Genomic DNA, 20,111 nt, shown 5'->3' with positions numbered 1-20,111 from the left:
GCATGGCACTTTTTTTTACCATCTTAAGTTTTTCTACGATTGCCACAATTGTCACGCCTCATGTCAAGTTCAAAAGCGATGTGATATACTCACCCAGATGCGCTGTGATACACTCACCACGACAGCTCCACATTTCACCCCACGATGCCAATCATGGTTCTAATCATGCTGTGCGACAAGGACATAAAGAGTTACTCAGGACTAGTGTTGTCCCGATACCAATATTTTGTTACCGGTACCAAAATTATTTTGATACTTTTCGGTACTTTTCTAAATAAAGGGGACCACAACATTTTTGATTATTGGCTTTATTTTAACAAAACATCTTAGGGTACATTAAACATATGTTTCTTATTGCAATTTAGTCCTTAAATAAAATAGTGAACATACTAGACAACTTGTCTTTTATTAGTAAGTAAACAAACAAAGACTCCTAATTAGTCTGCTGGCGTATGCAGTAACATATTGTGTCATTTATCATTCTATTATTTTGTCAACATTATTAAGGACAAGTGGTAGAAAATTAATTATTAATCTACTTGTTCATTTACTGTTAATATCTGCTTACTTTCTGTTCTAACATGTTCTATTTACACTTTTGTTCAAATCTAATAATCACTTATTCTTCTTTTGTTTGATAGTTTACATTAGTTATGGATGACACCACAAATTTGGGTATCAATCCGATACCAAGTAGTTACAGGATCATACGTTGGTCATATTCAAAGTCCTCATGTGTCCAGGCACATATTTCCTGAGTTTATAAACATAATATGAATTTTAAAAAAACGAAAGAAAATGTTGTGATGCCAAAAAATATCGACGTAATCATAGTAGTATCGACTAGATACGTGCCTGTACTTGATATCATTACAGTGGATGTCAGGTGTAGATCCACCAATGGCGTTTGTTTATATATTGATGCCAGTGCGCTACGGTGTGTAGTGAAGCATGTTTGGATATTCCTCGCCCTGCAGGGATGATACTTGTAGGAAACTTACTTTACTTGTCGCCATGGAGACAAGGATTAGTGATTTAGAAGTAGGTAAAACACGGCCGGTACTATACTGATACCGGTATACCGTTCAACCCTACTCAGGACTGATGTTTTTTTTAATTGTATTGTGTGTATGTACCTTTTGGTCTCCCTTTGATGGGCAACAGCACCACCAATTAAGGACCAAGGTCGATGCAGTCCTCGTGTTTTGATGCTGCAACCAATTTCTTCTTTATCTCTGAACTAAAAATGGATGGATAGATCATGAAACTGTGCAGGTTTTTTTATGGCCATTGAATGTGGTACACTGCTAAATCTTGTGAGACCTCGCCAACATCAGCCTAATTGATAAATAACAAATACCACATACAGCATATATGAAGGCAATATTTTTACAAAACACTTCAAAAAGCACCCAATGGAAAGATGAAAGCAATTACAGCCTTCTGCCATACTGTAAAATAAAGAACAAATTAGGGCACCGGGTTAAAATGCGTTGTACAACTACTGCATACTCTGTTTTTTATAACAAAGCATACAGTATGTCCATTTACACCCCTGGCTTTCGTCTTCTTCTTTTTTATGGTTTTCACTTCACCAAATCTGAGTAGAAAATAGCCTAACATGCAGTGCCTTGAATTAAGAAGCTTATTTTCATTAAAATTCTACTGACAATAAAGTATGCATAAGCACACATGTTACATTGCAGTTACATTTAATAAACGTTCATCATAGAAAGACTCAAAATAACTTACAAAGTCAAAAATAAAGGGGTCACTTAATGAATGTGATCACTCCTCTACAGATACAGAGCACAGATGATGAATTGTAAACATGTAGAGACTGTAACACTATTTATATCAACCTCTTCTATACGAAAGGTGTCCTTAAATGACTTCTCGTGTCATCTGGTTCTGTATAAAAAAATATCATTGATGGGAAACATGGCCTAAAATCTATATTGTATTATATATTGCAGCCTTCTGCAATAACGTCATATACCACAATATATTGTCTGGTATGTAAATGATAATATAAATATTTAAAAAACATTTTTAAATGGGTTAGAAAGGCTGATTATTTGGCTGCTGACATATGCAGCAACTTATTGCATCATTTCCGATCTGAAAGCTATTGTTACTCTACTTGCTAATTTTACTGTTATTGTCTGGTTACTTTATGTCTTAACATGTTTTATCTAGACTTCTGTTAAAATGTAATAAGCACTTATTTTTCTGTTGTTTGGATACTTTAGATTAGTTTTGGGCGATACTACAAATCACTGTAAGGCTCCATTAACAAGGAGTTACATCGACAGGTGTGCAGCCTTTTAAGACATTTGTGATTAAGAGGGCTATATAAGTAAACTTTGATTGATTGATTGAGTATATAGGGATGATGTTTGATAAGAAATTATCGAGTTCGAGCCTATTATCGAATCCTCTTATCGAATCCTCTTATCGAACCGATTCCTTATCGATTCTCTTATCGAGTCCAGATAGGTTGTTGTATATGGAAAAAAAAACACACAATATTTGGTTTAACAAATCACTTCACATTCTCTACTGCTCGCTACTATAGTATTACCATATCTGAGTTATTGTGCAGAAATGTGGGGAAATAACAACAAATGTGCGCTACATTCGTTAACCGTGTTACAAAAAAGATCAATTAGACTGATACATAATGTTGGATATAGAGAACATACAAACACTTTATTTATTGAGTCAAAAATATTAAAGTTTGATGATTTGGTAAAATTGCAAACAGCTAAAATTATGTGGAATTAAATGATGGAATGGATTAAGTAAAGAAGTTAAACGTTGTACTGATGTGATCCAGTTTAGAGGTTGTTCAAATGAATAGTGCTTACAAAGTACAAAGAAGAAGAATTATGAGAAATACTTTCAACCTTATTGACAATAAGATATTCTTCATCTCAGTATATTAATAATGACTGAATTAATTAATTACATATTACAAAACTGTTGTATATACTAATTCTCATATTTTATTATAAAAAGGTCAGTAAATGATGTATATATTTGTCGGATCATGTTTTGTTTAGTTATGTTCTGTTAGTTTTGGACTTCCTTAGTTGTTTTGTGCACTTCGGGGGTTTGTTTTAGTCACCATGGTTACTTATGATTTTCACCTGCCTTGTACGCGCACCTGTTGCTCATCAGAGACTCTATTTAAGCCTGCCTTTTCCGGTCACTCGTCATGGCTTCATTGTTTGCATTTGCAACAGTTACGTTGGCATTCTGGTTTTCGAGCTCATGATTCCTGTGCTAAAGTTACCTTAGCTTCTAGTATTCCTGTGCTAAGTAAGTTTTTGCTTTAGCTTCTCGTGCGAACGGCACGCTTTCCTTTTGTTTCGTTCCTGTCTGTTGTAATGTGTATGATTTATGAGAAATGAATCATCTCCTACCTGCACGCTTTCGTCCGGAGCCGTCAGTTTTGTGTCCCGGGAGAACGAACCGCTGCACCCCACCGTGACAAATGACTGAGCTACGTGACGTCATTTCTTGTGATGTCCTACGGGGCATTTCTTGTCGGGACAGGATTCGTTCCTAGGGATTCTAATAAAGAACCAACTCTTTTTCTTTACTATAGTGGTCTCGATAACGGGTACCGGTTCTCAAAAAGGGATTCGAGTCCGAGGACTCGGTTCTTTTCTTATCGAACAACCGGGAAAACCGGTTTCGAGCATCATCCCTATTGTCATACCAATGCTGACACTGATACTTCAAATTTTCAATATCATTGAATGATTCAACATTACGGCGCCCCTCTAATACAATGGTTGGGGAAACACTGGTATTAGTTAGTTTATAATCAACGATTGGTATAAAAAGAGAAGTTAGCCTGTCTGTAGGGGAAATGCTTTTCTTTCTGTGTTATGCCTGTGAAGTTCTAGTGTTTGTCTGGACCCCGAGCTACAGAGACGTCAAGCAAGTGAAGAAAAGAAGCACTTTTTACTAGGGAAAATGCAGTTGATACAAAAAAACAAAGATGTGCGGCTGGGAAGTGCAGACAGAGCAAACATGTATGAAGTGCAAAGCAAATGGACAGTGCTGGCATAAGAAGTATTGTGATTGGCAAATAGGGACAGGTGTGTCCTATTGTTAATCAGGGACAAGTAAGGGGATCCAGCGCTCAAAAAAACAGGAATGGAGGCAAACAGGAAGTGGAATGAAAAATAAAAGCGATGGACTGGAAATAATACTAATTACTAGAGGTGGGAATCTTTGGCCACCTCACAATTCGATTACGAGTACAATTCAGGAGCTACGATTCGATTAAAAATCGATTATTGATGCATATTTAATCTGTTTTACATTTATTTTCGTTTCACTGAATAAGCGTGTTTCACTTGCAACTTAAAACCCCCCCAATTCATTTGGAATAAGAAACAGTTATATTAATTCCAGATTTATTAAATTAATGAAAATGTGTGCAAAACTGGAACATAAGTAAAGGAGCTTGTCGGATCTCTCGGTAAGGTAGCTCGCTGCAGTCAGCCAAATTTTAGAACTGTCTACATTACTTTATTTACAATAAATAAATTGATTATCAATTATTGACGTTTACTAGTCGATTTTATAATTGTCCACGTCCGAATTGCGATGCATCTAAAAATCGATTATTTCCCCCACATCTACTAATTATTTACTGTCATCTGAGATCTTGACTATGCCGTCTAAAATAATCCAATTTAGTGAATTATTACTACTATTTCATGAGTGTGTCAATGATGTGATTTGTTGTACTCTTTTCAGTTGTGTTGGTGTGGATGAGGATGACGCCCCAGACATTGATATATACCATTGTCCAAACTGCGAGAAGATTCACGGCAAATCCACATGTATGTGCAATATTTTAGAAAACACTTCATCGCCATTTGAAAATATCTATACATTTTCTACTTGAAACATTACTGGCTTCTTACTTTGTTGCACTCAAGATCATGACATTTGTATCAATGTTAGTGATGATTGATTTGGGTTTTCTGTTTTCAATTTAGTGAAAAAGAAAAAGAATTGGAGTAAACACGACACTGGGCAAAGCACGGATATTCGAGCAGTTCAGAATGGCAGTCAAGTTTTCATCAAGGAGCTCAGGAGTAGAACATTTCCAAGGTGAGCACATCTTTTTCAGTTTTTACAGATTATTATTGAATGTGTAAATTATTTTATACCTATGGGTGAGCGTGGCTAAGGTGGTGCGGTATTACGGATTATGAGCGCCTTGGTCTGACTACGGTCCGTTTAAAAAAATAAATTAAAAAAAACTGCTATACTGTCGAGTTGACTTTTCCTGTTTTATCGACAATTTCTTCGCTCTCTGCAGCACTCATTTTTAGTTTCTCTTCTCCCTTCATGCGAAGAATCAACCATGAAACAACAAGATGGCGCAACCAAACTGTTTATATTAAACATGCTTCACTGATGAGCATATTTGGCAAGCACCGTTTTGTCCTACTAATTTTAGCGATCCTAGTTTGTTTACATGTACAAATTTCTGTGATGCTGTCACAGAATGACATGTTTTATGCCACTCCTTCTTTGTCTCATTTTGTCCACCAAACATTTTATGCTGTGCGTGAATGCACAAAGGTGAGCTTTGTTGATTTTATTGATTTGCTGGAGTGCTTACCAGGCATATTTGGTCAATCCATGACTGCAAGCTAATCGATGCTAACATGCTATTTAGGCTAGCTGTATGTACATATTGCATCATTATGCCTCGTTTGTAGGTATATTTGAGCTCATTTAATTTCATTTACTAATGTCCTCTGTGTATTTAATTTATATTTTCATGTCTCACGACTAGGGCTGCAACTAACAACTAATTTGATAATCGATTAATCTGTTGATTATTACTTTGATTAATCGATTAATAATCGGATAAAAGAGACAAACTACATTTCTATCCTTTCCAGTATTTTATTGAAAAAAAAAACAGCATACTGGTGGTTTCTTTCAGCTTGCCAAATAAATCAAGGCAAATGTTGCAAAAATGTTTTTTTTTTATAAAGTACACCATTGTCATGCACAATAGCAATAATTTTGCTTGGGGTAATTTCAAACCTGGCTACTACCTATTCCAACCAATGTTGGATGCTGAATGTCTCCTCTAGTGGCATGGTCGTAAGGCAGATTGACTTCATGTTCCATTGGTCTCCAATGTAATGGCATGTATTGCCAAGGTAGTTTTCCGTGGCTACACTTGTCCACACATCAGTAGTGAGAGCAATTTTGCTCTTGGTGGCTTTTATGTCCGTCTACACTGCTTGGAATGTCTGCTCGTACTTCCTCTCCATCACTTTGGTAAAATGGGTCCTCGGGGGAAGAGTGTAACCAGGGTTGAGGACGTGAATCATTTGTCTAAAACCTTCATCTTCCACCATTGATAGTGACCTCATGTCAGTTAGCAACATATCCAGGATAGCATCAGTCAATGCAGCAGCTTGCTGTGGTGTGCACACCTTCCTTTGTACCAAGTCGCTAATGCTGGGTGGTTTCTTTCTGAAATGAGAGAAACAATATAATGAACGTACATAGTAGCATCATTTACAGTACATGTAACTTAATACATACCTAGTTGATTTAATTAATAATTTCTGACGTAAAAGGCAAATACGCCACCACGTTAAAAAAAAGCTAAATTAAATAAATGGACATTGGGGATGCAGCATACACCAATAATAACACAGAAATATAACTCGGATCAGAACTGGATCAGATATTGTACACGTTTCTGTTGTGAATAATAAATGATTAATTTTAGGCTGCCTCTGAATAATAGCATGAAATATTTCAGCATCTTCATAAAGTTTAGTTACACTAAAGCGTCACTCAAATCTAAATATATTTATATAGCTTTATTGGGCCCGGCTACATTGATCCATTATGAAACCAACCTGAGATATTTCTGTCCGTTATGTTTATTTCGGAATTGGTACCCGTGCGTTTTCTCTCTCAAAACGGAGTCAAATCTGCCGGAGACTTATTATCAGCCCCGCGTTGCAACAAAGAGATAACGTTAACGTCACTCACAAAAAAGCTGAACTCGTGAATGCCTGTTGCGACTCAAAACAACACAGAGAATTAAGTCGTTGCACTCTCCAATACGTTCATAACACTCTGAAAGTTAATACACAACAGTTGCTGCTGCGCTTCCTTAAAACACATCTCCTCGTTAACAAAAGATTAAAAACACACAAAGACGGACACAACGGTTCAATGTACCTGGACTATGGACTTAAAAAGTTACGTATCGTGAGTTCCCTTCATCCGTGGCTCCAACATGTTTCCTCTTCAGGTGCTCCCGAAGCAATGTTGTACTTCCGTGCCATGCGAGGTCCATGCTGCACATTTTGCAGGAAACGGTCTTCTTTGAAGTCTTTGAAGTAAAGTGTTCCCACACTTTTGACGACTTAGGTCGTACACTTTTCTCCATTGAAGCATTAACTTCAAGATGTTTCTCCGCTGAACTATCCGTACTGTTTTCCTCCGCCATTTTTCGAATGTTTCCAGGCAAAGGAGACGGCGTCGTCACGTGAGCTGCCCATGACACATCATTGGCTGGCTTACTGCCACCTCATGAGACGTAGCCGCAGCGCATGCGCATAGCATAGATCCAACGAATTGATGACTAAATTAATCGCCAACTATTTTTATAATCAATTTTAATCGATTTAATCGATTAGTTGTTGCAGCCCTACTCATGACACATTATCTGTATGTAATATTGGCTGCATTTCTGATAGTTGTTTGTGTGCCATGTTGTTCCAGACCACAGCAAACGTTACCCAGCTTACAAAGATTTTGATGAATCCGTTAGAAGAAGACACCTTGCCGTTTCCTTTAACTTGGACACACACATCTATACATTTGGCCATTCTAAGCTTGTAATTTCCAGGAGTTATCTCACCCTGTGAGAAGCCTCCATTTTATTAGTGATTTCCAATGATGCAAAAATGTGTAGAATAAAAATTGAAATACAACATTTCTGTCAACGAAGATTTGCGTCAGCCTTTGATAGTAGGCTAATATGGACACTTACATCACTATAACACTTACAGTACATAAGGCTTTTAATTTTTTGCGGCTCCAGACTGATTTTTGTTTTGTATTTTTGGTCCAGTATGGCTCTTTCAACATTTTGGGTTGTCGATTCCTGGTCTAATGCCACATATATTGATATCGTTTTATCGCCAGCCCTAATTTATATACATAGTTTTAGATAGACAAATGTACAAGACTCATATTTACAACATAAATACACAACACAAGACCTCACAAGATTAAACCATGACAATATTTCTCGTCTTAAAAAAAGCTGTTTGGCAGGCAGAACACAGAATATTTTGTCTACAGTACAGGTACACTCTTTTGTGAGGTAATGTGGTAGTACACAGTTTTTCTCCACTAGAGGCTGCTGTTGAATGACTTTTTGATTTGCTGCTCTTGACTTGAGAAACTTGTTTTGCACTTAATGAAAAAACTGTTGCACCAATGCACATTTATCACAAGGTTCTGATTGCTTGTGTGTCATTTACAGTGCGGATGACATTGTGGTGAAACTCAGCGGCAGTCAGCTGACGCCGGACTACCTAGAAGAGAACGGCTTTGAGGAGCCGGTCCTGGTTCAGAAGAAAGATGGTCTGGGCATGTCAATGCCTCCCCCCACCTTCTACATCAGTGATGTAGAAAATTATGTTGGTAGGAAACCATCTGCTATTATACAAATGTTGTTGCTCTACCTAAACATTCCTATTAAATTGATTTGAACTGCTGTTTAAGTAATGTACTTCAGTCAAGTGTACTGATGGGTAGGGACCAATGATCCCTCTAATTGTTCATGTGTGTGAGCAAACGCAAAAATTACCTGAGCATTCAGTGGAGCACATGTGAGCCACATCAGACATGCACACTATGGCCACACCAGAAACATACCTGTCCCAAAGCTGACTTAATCAATCAATCAATCAATCAATGTTTATTTATATAGCCCTAAATCACAAGTGTCTCAAAGGGCTGTACAAGCCACAACGACATCCTCGGTACAGAGCCCACATACGGGCAAGGAAAACTCACCCCAGTGGGACGTCAATGTGAATGACTATGAGAAACCTTGGAGAGGACCGCATATGTGGGTAAACCCCCCCCCCCTCTAGGGGAGACCGAAAGCAATGGATGTCGAGTGGGTCTGACATAATATTGTGAAAGTCCAACACATCAGCGAATAAGTTAAATGTTTTATTTTAATAATCAAATGACAGCAGTCATTTTCATGACATTTGTTTCTAATATAAGTGATTTGGCCCACTTAAATGAATATAACAAATACAATCTTGTTTTTCATGAGCTGTGTGCTATAGTGTTTTATGTCTAGGTGGGGGTCCATCTTTGGAAATAATTTGTACCCCTTTCAGAGATTACATTTAGTTCCACTTAATATATATTTTTATTAGCATGTATGTACTCTAGTAACAGCATTCCATGATTAATAGTCATACGACAAATTAACATTCTTAATAAAAGACAGTAGAATAAGCACATCTGTATAGGAAGCCATAGTGCAGTCCTGGGCATTCTGCGGCCCTTTGTACGTCCCTGTCCGGCCCGCGTGAGGCCAATCATAAATTACAAAATACATTTTAAAAAGTATCTTATCTCGAGTGAGCAATACAACGGTGCTGCTTTTGTTTTGAAAAGCGTTATTTGTATTACTTCCGTGTGGACGTATGCTCGTGCGCGCAGCGGCAATCACAAATTACAAAATACATTTTAAAAATCATCTATGTCGTGCGTGCAATACAACTGTGCTGCTTTTATTTTGAAAAGTGTTATTTATGGGCGTATGTACTGAGAGTGAAGGCGCACATCAACAAGTGATGCCCGGTTATCCCCGAGACGCTAAAAAGAGAAAAGTTGATGACGAATGGCGTGTTTTAAAAAAGACATGGACTGCCAAGTAAAGGTAAAGCCGTGTGCTTAATTTGTGGTACACATGTTGCTGTGTTAAAGAATATAGTGTAACGACCTGCTGAAGTTGATGTTGTGTTCTTGAGTTGCGGAAGGAGTGAGGATAGACGTGCGTGTGGTAGGAACGAGATAAGTTGAGCTGTGTTAGTATAGGTTGCTCAATAAAAGTTTAAAAAGAGCGTCAGACTTGGTGTGCACTTCTTTTGGACGCTACAATTGGTGTCAGAAGTAAATCTTTGTGCATACTGCGCTGCTTGTGCATGTGCTCAGCCTGCTACGTCATCGGGAGGTACGTGCCACGATGTTTCCTGGCGACTTTGTCAAGATGGAACGGGAGGGAAATTACATGGGGACTTAAGGTGCCAGCAGTACTGCAGATGTATGTGTGAATCCAGGACATGAGGAGCTCGTCGCAAAGAGAGAGAAAGGGAGGAAGGACAGCGGCAGCGTCTACAGGTGCAGCGCACGCTGCTTGGCATGGAAGAATTCCGCCCTCAATGAAGACTCCCAGGTTTGATGGCAAGGTGAACTGGGAGGCATTTCATCCCACTTCTGACTCCAATTGTAGCGTCCAGAAGTGCACACCAAGTCTGATGCTCTTTTTAAACATTTATTGAGCAACCTATACTAACACAGCTCAACTTATCTCATTCTTTCCACACGCACGTCTATCCTCACTCCTCATTTCCGCAACAGCAACGCTTCCTCCTTCTTCGCCAATCACCTTGCAGGCGTGCTACGTTCACAACAAAGAGGATGCAGGATAAAGTGACAGAAATTTAAATTTTTGCATTGTATTATACATCAGGAAGCGTTGTGTAAGAAAGTATTAAAAATAAAACCATCAAAAGCCATCTGCTTTTGAATAAAGATAAGTTAGGTTAAATGAAAATATTATTATTATTTATCTTACGGTATATCAAAAATAATTTGAGCAAAATTTAATTGAAATATTGTCGGTGTGGCCCTCCAGCAGTGCTCGGGTTGCTCATGCGGCCCCCGGTAAAAATTAATTGCCCACCCCTGCCATAGTGTAACGATCTGGAATTGACACTTTGTGTGGTGTTGGAGTTATCCGACTTTTTGTGTGGCCGTACATGCATCACTGGCTAAGTGCAGTGAGAGAGTGAGAGAGTGAGAGAGTGAGAGAGTGAGAGAGTGAGAGAGAGAGAGAGAGAGAGAGAGAGAGAGAGAGAGAGAAAGAACAGCTGCTGTCGATATGCCAGATGACAAAGAGTTGGTTTAAGCCTGGGTTGTATCAATCAATGTTTACTTATATAGCCCTAAATCACAAGTGTCTCAAATGGCTGCACAAGCCACAATGACATCCTCGGCTCAGATCCCACATCAGGGCAAGAAAAAACTCAACCCAATGGGATGACAATGAGAAACCTTGGAGGGGACCGCAGATGTGGACCTAACATAATAGTGTGAGAGTCCAGTCCATAGTGGATCTAACATAATAGTGTGTGAGTCCAGTCCATAGTGGATCTAACATAATAGTGTGAGAGTCCAGTCCATAGTGGATCTAACATAATAGTGTGAGAGTCCAGTCCATAGTGGATCTAACATAATCGTGTGAGAGTCCAGTCCATAGTGGATCTAACATAATATTGTGAGAGTCCAGTCCATAGTGGATCTAACATAATAGTGTGAGAGTCCAGTCCATAGTGGATCTAACATAATAGTGTGAGAGTCCAGTCCATAGTGGATCTAACATAATAGTGTGAGAGTCCAGTCCATAGTGGATCTAACATAATATTGTGAGAGTCCAGTCCATAGTGGATCTAACATAATAGTGTGAGAGTCCAGTCCATAGTGGATCTAACATAATAGTGTGAGAGTCCAGTCCATAGTGGATCTAACATAATAGAGTGAGAGTCCAGTCCATAGTGGATCTAACATAATAGTGTGTGAGTCCAGTCCATAGTGGATCTAACATAATATTGTGAGAGTCTAGTCCATAGTGGATCTAACATAATATTGTGAGAGTCCAGTCCATAGTGGATCTAACATAATAGTGTGAGAGTCCAGTCCATAGTGGATCTAACATAATAGTGTGAGAGTCCAGTCCATAGTGGATCTAGCATAATATTGTGAGAGTCCAGTCCATAGTGGATCTAACATAATATTGTGAGAGTCCAGTCCATAGTGGATCTAACATAATATTGTGAGAGTCCAGTCCATAGTGGATCTAACATAATAGTCTGAGAGTCCAGTCCATAGTGGATCTAGCATAATATTGTGAGAGTCCAGTCCATAGTGGATCTAACATAATAGTGTGAGTCCAGTCCATAGTGGATCTAGCATAATATTGTGAGAGTCCAGTCCATAGTGGGTCTAGCATAATATTGTGAGAGTCCAGTCCATAGTGGATCTAACATAATATTGTGAGAGTCCAGTCCATAGTGGATCTAACATAATATTGTGAGAGTCCAGTCCATAGTGGATCTAACATAATAGTGTGAGTCCAGTCCATAGTGGATCTAGCATAATATTGTGAGAGTCCAGTCCATAGGGGATCTAACATAATATTGTGAGAGTCCAGTCCATAGTGGATCTAACATAATATTGTGAAAGTCCAGTCCATAGTGGATCTAACATAATATTGTGTGAGTCCAGTCCATAGTGGATCTAGCATAATATTGTGTGAGTCCAGTCCATAGTGGATCTAACATAATATTGTGAGAGTCCAGTCCATAGTGGGTCTAGCATAATATTGTGAGAGTCCAGTCCATAGTGGATCTAACATAATAGTCTGAGAGTCCAGTCCATAGTGGATCTAACATAATATTGTGAGAGTCCAGTCCATAGTGGATCTAACATAATAGTGTGAGAGTCCAGTCCATAGTGGATCTAACATAATAGTGTGAGAGTCCAGTCCATAGTGGATCTAACATAATATTGTGAGAGTCCAGTCCATAGTGGATCCAACATAATAATAGTATGGCAGACAATGACCAGTTTTGCTAGATTAAATTTTTTTTTTTACTATGTTTTTGTTGTGGTTACGGTCAACGAACAGTTTTGATCAATAAAGTGATGGATGGAATTCCTGCCCTCTTTAAAGCTTCTCTACAGACGTAATAATTTAACAGTGTTTTCTCTGTTGTGGCCGCTTGCCGTCACCTGTTACTCACAGTTGCGTTGCAAAATCCTACAGAATAAATTGTTATCTGTTTATTTTGTTTATAGTTCAGATGGGATTTGATTTTATGCGCAGCATAGATTTGCCGTGTGCAGAGGGCGTGTGAGCAATGCACAATTGCGCTGGCACGCACCTTAGAGGGAACGTTGGTAGGGACCACTTGGGCTGTCATTTTATGTTCTCTTGATTTATGTTAATTCATTTATTTACCTATTCCTTTATGTTCTCTTGATCTTTAAGATAATTTCCAACATAATTATACTGATAACGATCCTGAATATCTGATTGGACCATCCCTATTTTATACTTTGTTTACTGTACAGCACTGGTGCCAATGCTATGTTGGGAACATGTACATTTATTTGATTGTTCTCCTGTTTTTTTTTGTGAATAATTGCATTCTCTTTGTTTTATTTCCAACATCCCAGGCCCCGATGTTGGCGTCGATGTTGTTGACGTCACAAAACAGACTGATAGCAAGATGAAGCTGAAGGAGTTTGTTGATTATTACTACAGCACAAACAGAAAAAAAGTATTGAACGTCATCAATTTGGAGTTCTCTGACTCGAGGTACACGTACACCTTAATGCACACTTAATGTCAAACTCAAGGCCCAGGGGCCAGATGTGGCCCGCCACTTCCTTTTATTTAAGCCTGGAAATAATATGTATCAATAAAGTACTGTAACTTTTCTTACTAAATGTATTCTTTCTTTCTATTTTGGGAGGAGAAAAAAAAATGTACTCCATTTAATCGCAAATTATGTTAACTTAAATATTGTCTAATTATGCAAAATTATATCATCAAACATTCAAACCTTTTTTTTAATAGAAATACATTTACTAATAATAATGATTTCAAAGCAAGTTATCCATCAAATTGTGCAATGTAAAAGCAGCAAAAGTAAAATTGTGAAATTTACTGTGGTTTTTACAGCATTTTTCTCTAAATAAAAAAAACAGTAGTTTTTTTTTTACCGTAATAAACTGTGGTGATGTTTTGGCATTTACAGTAATACACCGAGAAATCTACAGTTGTTAATTTGCGGTAAGAAAAACTACATAAAACATAAAAACCAGCCAAAATGTTATTGTAAAATTGCATTTTTTTTTTATTTACAGTAAAAAACAAATGTAAATTTTACAGTAAAATTCTGGCAACTGAGCTGCCTTTTTCTTTACCATAAAAACAGCATTACTGCTTTTCCTTACATTAAATTATTAAATTATTGCAAATTACCATATTTTTTTTACATTTTAGTTTTTTTTAAATGTACTAATAAAATGCATAAAAAAATTTGTAATAATAGTATTCGCTGTTAGAAGCGGCCCCTGGGGCCAAACATAACTGCGATGTGGCCCTCAGTGAAAACGACTTTGACTCCCAGTGCCACCCACACTGGTTTAACAATGTAACTTAGATATTGGGTTTAACAATGTAACTTAGATATTGGGTTTCACAATGTAAAGCGCTTTGAGTCACTTGAGAAAAACGCTATATAAATATAATTCACTTCACTTCACTTCACACCTCTGCCTTAATGCAACATTCTACTGTTTGACGTACTGTCGTCCATATTTGACCCTTTTCTCTGCAACAGGATGAACAGTATTGTGGAGAGTCCTCAAATCGTGCGGAGGTTGTCTTGGGCAGAAAACTACTGGCCTGACGACGCTCTGCTTGGGAAGCCAAAAGTCACAAAATACTGCCTAATCTGCGTGAAAGACAGCTACACAGACTTCCACATTGAGTGTGGCGGTGCCTCTGTCTGGTATCATGTATTAAAGGTACAGTATAGTCTAGGGGTGGGCAATTAGTTGTCCAAGGAGATACATAATTTTATTTAATTTTTTTGACTTATTTCCCAAGTTTGTAAACACTACCAAAAACGAAAAAAGATTTTGTGACATTAAAAATATAGATCTAATTATTGTAGTATCGACCATATACGGTTACTATACTTGGTGTTATTACGGCCGATATTTGTATCGTACCACCTATCTTTGTTAATATTGAAGAACTCGACCTTATCCTTAGCAGCTAGCATGGCTTACTTAATCCTCCTATGGTGTGTAGTGTAGCATGTTTAGCTATTCCTCATCTTAAGGTGATTTTTATAGCGCTCTAATTGCTAGCTTGCAACTTGCACTCTCATTGTTAGTGGTAATTGGCACGGTAATCACTAGCTAACAACTGCCGAGATAAATGCTAGCTAACAACTAGCACGCTCATTGCAAACTAGAAACTGGCGCGCTATTTGCCGGCTGACAACTAGCCCCTTAATCATTAGCTGGGAACTGACGCGCTAATCGACAGTTGGCAACTTTCACGCTAATTGCTAGCTAGCAACTAGGCCACTAATCGCTACCATGCTACTAGCGCGCTAACCGTTGCTGACATCTAGTACCCTAATTGCTAGCTGGCAACTGGCAACCAAATCGCTACCTTACAACTAGCGCACTAATCGTTAGCTGGCAATTAGATTACTAATAGCTGGCTATCTTAAATACTAACATCAATACAATAATATAATTATTCATATTTCACGGCGTGGCGAAGTTGGTAGAGTGGCCGTGCCAGCAATCGGAGGGTTGCTGGTTACTGGGGTTCAATCCCCACCTTCTACCATCCTAGTCACGTCCGTTGTGTCCTTGGGCAAGACACTTCACCCTTTGCCTCTGATGGCTGTTGGTTAGCGCCTTGCATGGCAGCTCTCGCCATCAGTGTGTGAATGTGTGTGAATGGGTGAATGTGGAAATACTGTCAAAGCGCTTTGAGTACCTTGAAGGTAGAAAACCGCTATACAAGTATAACCCATTTATCATTTATTTATTTTTACAGTGAGTTGTGTGGAAATGCCACTTTCTTTTCGAATCTACACCGCAATGTATTGGATGACTGTTAATGAGTATTTACAAGCATTTACATTTGTGGCAAAATATTATTATAAAAATAGGGACAAGCGGTAAAAAATGGATTGATAGAAAAATTTCATGACCTCCCTGCAGTACCTCTGCGACCCACTATGGTTTTAAAAAACAACAAAGACCCTGGTGGAAATGCTCCTTGGATACATGGAATTCATGATGTCAACCTGTAACTTGACAAAATAAATGCTTAGCAGTCTATCAAAAACTCTGCATACTGAACAATCCATTCAATCCATCCATCCATTTTTTTTTAAGCTTAAATTGACTTTTCTGTAGGCTAACACTGTTCAACGCAGAGCAAAGGTAAAGGAGATTTACCTACGTAAGCTGCGGACGTAAATGGCATACATAGATACACGAAAAACTACACCTTCAAAATAAAAGCTATTAGCATTTGTTTCAGCAAATCATTTACTTGAGTTTTATTTCTCAATTTGGATTAAGTTTACGTGCTTTGCCCATGTCTGGTGTAGTGCAGGGTTAGGCTTGTTCCTACGCGATCGGTACCGGAAGAAACGATCGGTCCACGCATGCGCGAAAACCGAAAAGTTTGCGAGTGGAGGGTTCGTAAATCGAGGTTCCATTGTATTTGACCTGTTATTACAACAGAAAACAAACAGAAGTGTTGTGCTACTTTTAATAAAATATTGAATGATCCCAACAATGCATGCCATGTATTTCCAGGGAGAGAAGATCTTCTTTCTCATCAAGCCCACTTCTGCCAACCTGTCGCTTTTCGAGCGCTGGAGGTCGTCGTCCAGTCACGGTGAAATGTTCTTTGCCGACCAGGTGGACAAGTGTTACAAATGCCCTCTCAAGCAAGGACAGACGCTGCTCATTCCCTCAGGTGAGAACGGCCAAACTGCAGTCAAAGTCTGGACACACTTCCTCCGCCGTCTCAGTGACAGTGTGTGTACTGCTACTCGATACATTCTTTTACAACGTAAATGTCTAAGCGTGAAATACCAAATACAGCAGGCCTGGGCAATTATTTTGACTTGGGGGGCCAAATTTAGAGAAAAAAACGTGTCTGGGAGCCGGTATATCTATTTTTAGGAACACTAATACAAAACTTCACAATAATGTCTGATTGAATGCAAAAAATGTTATGACAAACCATCTTAAAAAACGGAATGGAATTTTAAATGTTTTTACTGAATGAGACACCCAGAATGTACATGAAAATCAAGAATGTGGGATTTACAATATTAACTATGAACGATAAAACACTGAATATTAACATATGAATGTCACAACCCTTCTTGATCGACATATTTTACAATCAAGCAAAACGCAACAAAAATGCAACAAACACAGCGAAATATGAACTAAATATGAATTAAGCTTTAGAACTTGGTTGTAAAAATGTCCTTCCGCGTCTGTCCCTGACACCCGCATTTCAGGTTCTGGAAACACTCTGTGGGAACGCTCCCCACCCACACTGCTTGGTGCCTCGTCTGAGCTGCTGTGACTTAGATTACCATAGTAAATAATTAGATTACCATAGTAACTAGTATATCATGCAAAAGGGCAGATTTCAACCATTGAAATTCTTTGTATAGTTCAAGACTTACGGTCATTTAAAAACATCACTGCACATCATAATGGCAGCTACAGTTTCCATCTTAAAAAAATTATTTGGGAATGTCCGACGGGCCAGATTGAAAAGCTTAACGCATGCGGCCCCCGGGCCTTAATTTGCCCAGGTCTGAAATACAGTATGCATGTAATAATTGATTATATATTAAACATGTTGAAATATGTTACCATAGGAATTGTTTTGAATCAGTAAAAGAATAGTAATGTGAGTCATTTGTTCAAACAACACAGCTGTTTGCTGGCCCAAGCCACTCATACATGAGAAAATACAATATGTTCTATCCATACCAAACATTATGGCATGTTTTCACCTTCAGGGCATAAATACAACCAGGACTAAAATAATCTGGTTTAACTAAATCCACACTAATCTAGTTGCTTTCTGTGATGTCACTTAAAAGTGGAACTGCAATTTTTCATGGAATGTTTTTTACTATTCACAATCCTTATGTAGGACAAGCACACATATTTTTATTTTTCTAACTCAGAAATAAACGCTAGCAAGAGTGAGCTAACAATAGATGGGATTTGCTCTATTCCGCCTATAAAGTACTCTAAAAACCTCCATCAACGTTTTATTAACACACTGTGAGTATACTGTATATGTAATGTAGTAACGGCACATCTATAATAACTTGTAATAATTACATATTTTGCAGATTTTAAGCATACGGCGGAAAATTCATTTCACAGACACATCACAACATTCGCTATTTCCTTTAACCACAACAAATACTAATCATGGCAGACTTCGTGAGAGACAACCTAGACTACTTTGGGACACATGATGATCCAGAACATAAGGATGATTATCTACAAGTTTGAGAAGCTGAGTGATAAGCAGATCCAACACTAAGCATCATGCAACAGTATTGCTAAGTGCTAAACAAGAAATACAAACTACGGACATAATAAAACAATCACTTACTGTACAATGTCTGCTCCTACTGGGATGTCGCCTGATGGGATGTTTATATCTTCCTGTTCAGATGAAAAATTAATCATAATCCTCACGCAGGTTTAAAAAAAAAAAAAAAAAAAGTGGCGCAAACGAGCTACTTTTCATGTCTTTCTCGCCATCTCCGGGTTTAAGGCCAATGTCAAAGTTGTCCAGCATCTTTGTTTTTAAAGGGAATGTTGGCAACCCTCGGCGCAAAAGATAACTCCCATTTAGCTTCATTGTTAGCAACCTCGTACATGACGTATATTACAAATTAGAATGCATAATAAAGACAGGCATAAGTTGTTTTGCCTTACTTAAGGATTGTGAATGATTGGCGAAATTCCCTAAAAAAGTGCAGATCCCTTTTAACTTCCGTTTAAGTAAGTTCAGACGACAGAGTCTCAGACAAAGTTAATCAACAACAAATAAGATAATGTCTGTGAAGCCAACTTATATTAAGGATGTACACATGGTGCAAAGGTTTAGGGCAGTGGTGTCCAAACTACGGCTTGCTGGCCAAATGCGGCTTGCCACCATCTTTAATTTGACTCGCAAGACGGCACAAGTTCAATAAACAATCTGACCGGAGTTTTTCATCCATATCATTTACGAATATTTTGTGGACTGATTGCTGTCATTTTGCCGCCTATCAGGTGAATGAATGTAACTCTGCCTTTAATTGTAATTTCAAGCCATCAAAGAACAGCCTTTATTAATATAACCCAATTCAAACAACCTTCCCTAGTCATGGTGCAGTAATAAAAAAATCAACCATTACAAAAATTCAACAAACATGGTCACACATAACACAACATGCTCATTGAACTTTGGCTATTATTTAAAAAACATCCAATCAACATAAAAAAATAAAAAAATGACACCCATTTACACGGGTACAGGCGGCCGAAATGAGTTTCCTCCGCCGGGTGGCGGGGCTCTCCCTTAGAGATAGGGTGAGAAGCTCTGCCATCCGGGGGGAGCTCAAAGTAAAGCCACTGCTCCTCCACATCGAGAGGAGCCAGATGAGGTGGTTCGGGCATCTGGTCAGGATGCCACCCGAACGCCTCCCTAGGGAGGTGTTTCGGGCACGTCCAACCGGTAGAAGGCCACGGGGAAGACCCAGGACACGTTGGGAAGACTATGTCTCCCGGCTGGCCTGGGAACGCCTCTGGATCCCCCGGGAGGAGCTGGACGAAGTGGCTGGGGAGAGGAGAGTCTGGGCTTCCCTGCTTAGGCTGCTGCCCCCGCGACCCGACCTCGGATAAGCGGAAGAAGATGGATGGATGGATGGATGGACACCCATTTAAATCCATTAAAAGGGATAATGGGAAAATGCAAAACACTCTCTTCTAACTTATTCATGTTTGGCGAATTTTAGCTGCTTGATATTTCTGATTGAATAAAAAACCTTAAAGAGGTTATCACGGAAGTCAACAAGGTAGGAGTTGAACTTTCACATGCTCTTAATAACCAATTAGTTATTAATTATATATCCATT

General features: G+C 38.5%; 1 protein-coding gene across 3 annotated transcripts in view; it reads left to right on the top strand.

Annotated features, from left to right (window-relative positions):
- The window catches only part of phf2 (PHD finger protein 2), a 95,533-nt gene that overhangs the window by 36,304 nt on the left and 39,118 nt on the right, over positions 1-20,111 (top strand). For all 3 annotated transcript variants that reach the window (XM_062038108.1, XM_062038107.1, XM_062038109.1), the window contains exons 2-7: positions 4,780-4,865; positions 5,025-5,139; positions 8,567-8,727; positions 13,570-13,711; positions 14,742-14,928; positions 16,756-16,918. In XM_062038108.1, the coding sequence (XP_061894092.1) occupies positions 4,780-4,865; positions 5,025-5,139; positions 8,567-8,727; positions 13,570-13,711; positions 14,742-14,928; positions 16,756-16,918 (854 nt within the window). The remainder of the gene's footprint in view (positions 1-4,779; positions 4,866-5,024; positions 5,140-8,566; positions 8,728-13,569; positions 13,712-14,741; positions 14,929-16,755; positions 16,919-20,111) is intronic.

The sequence above is a fragment of the Entelurus aequoreus genome, linkage group LG26 (genome assembly GCF_033978785.1).
Source record: "Entelurus aequoreus isolate RoL-2023_Sb linkage group LG26, RoL_Eaeq_v1.1, whole genome shotgun sequence".
Lineage (NCBI taxonomy): Eukaryota > Metazoa > Chordata > Actinopteri > Syngnathiformes > Syngnathidae > Entelurus > Entelurus aequoreus.
This window is presented reverse-complemented; position numbering and strand designations above follow the sequence as displayed.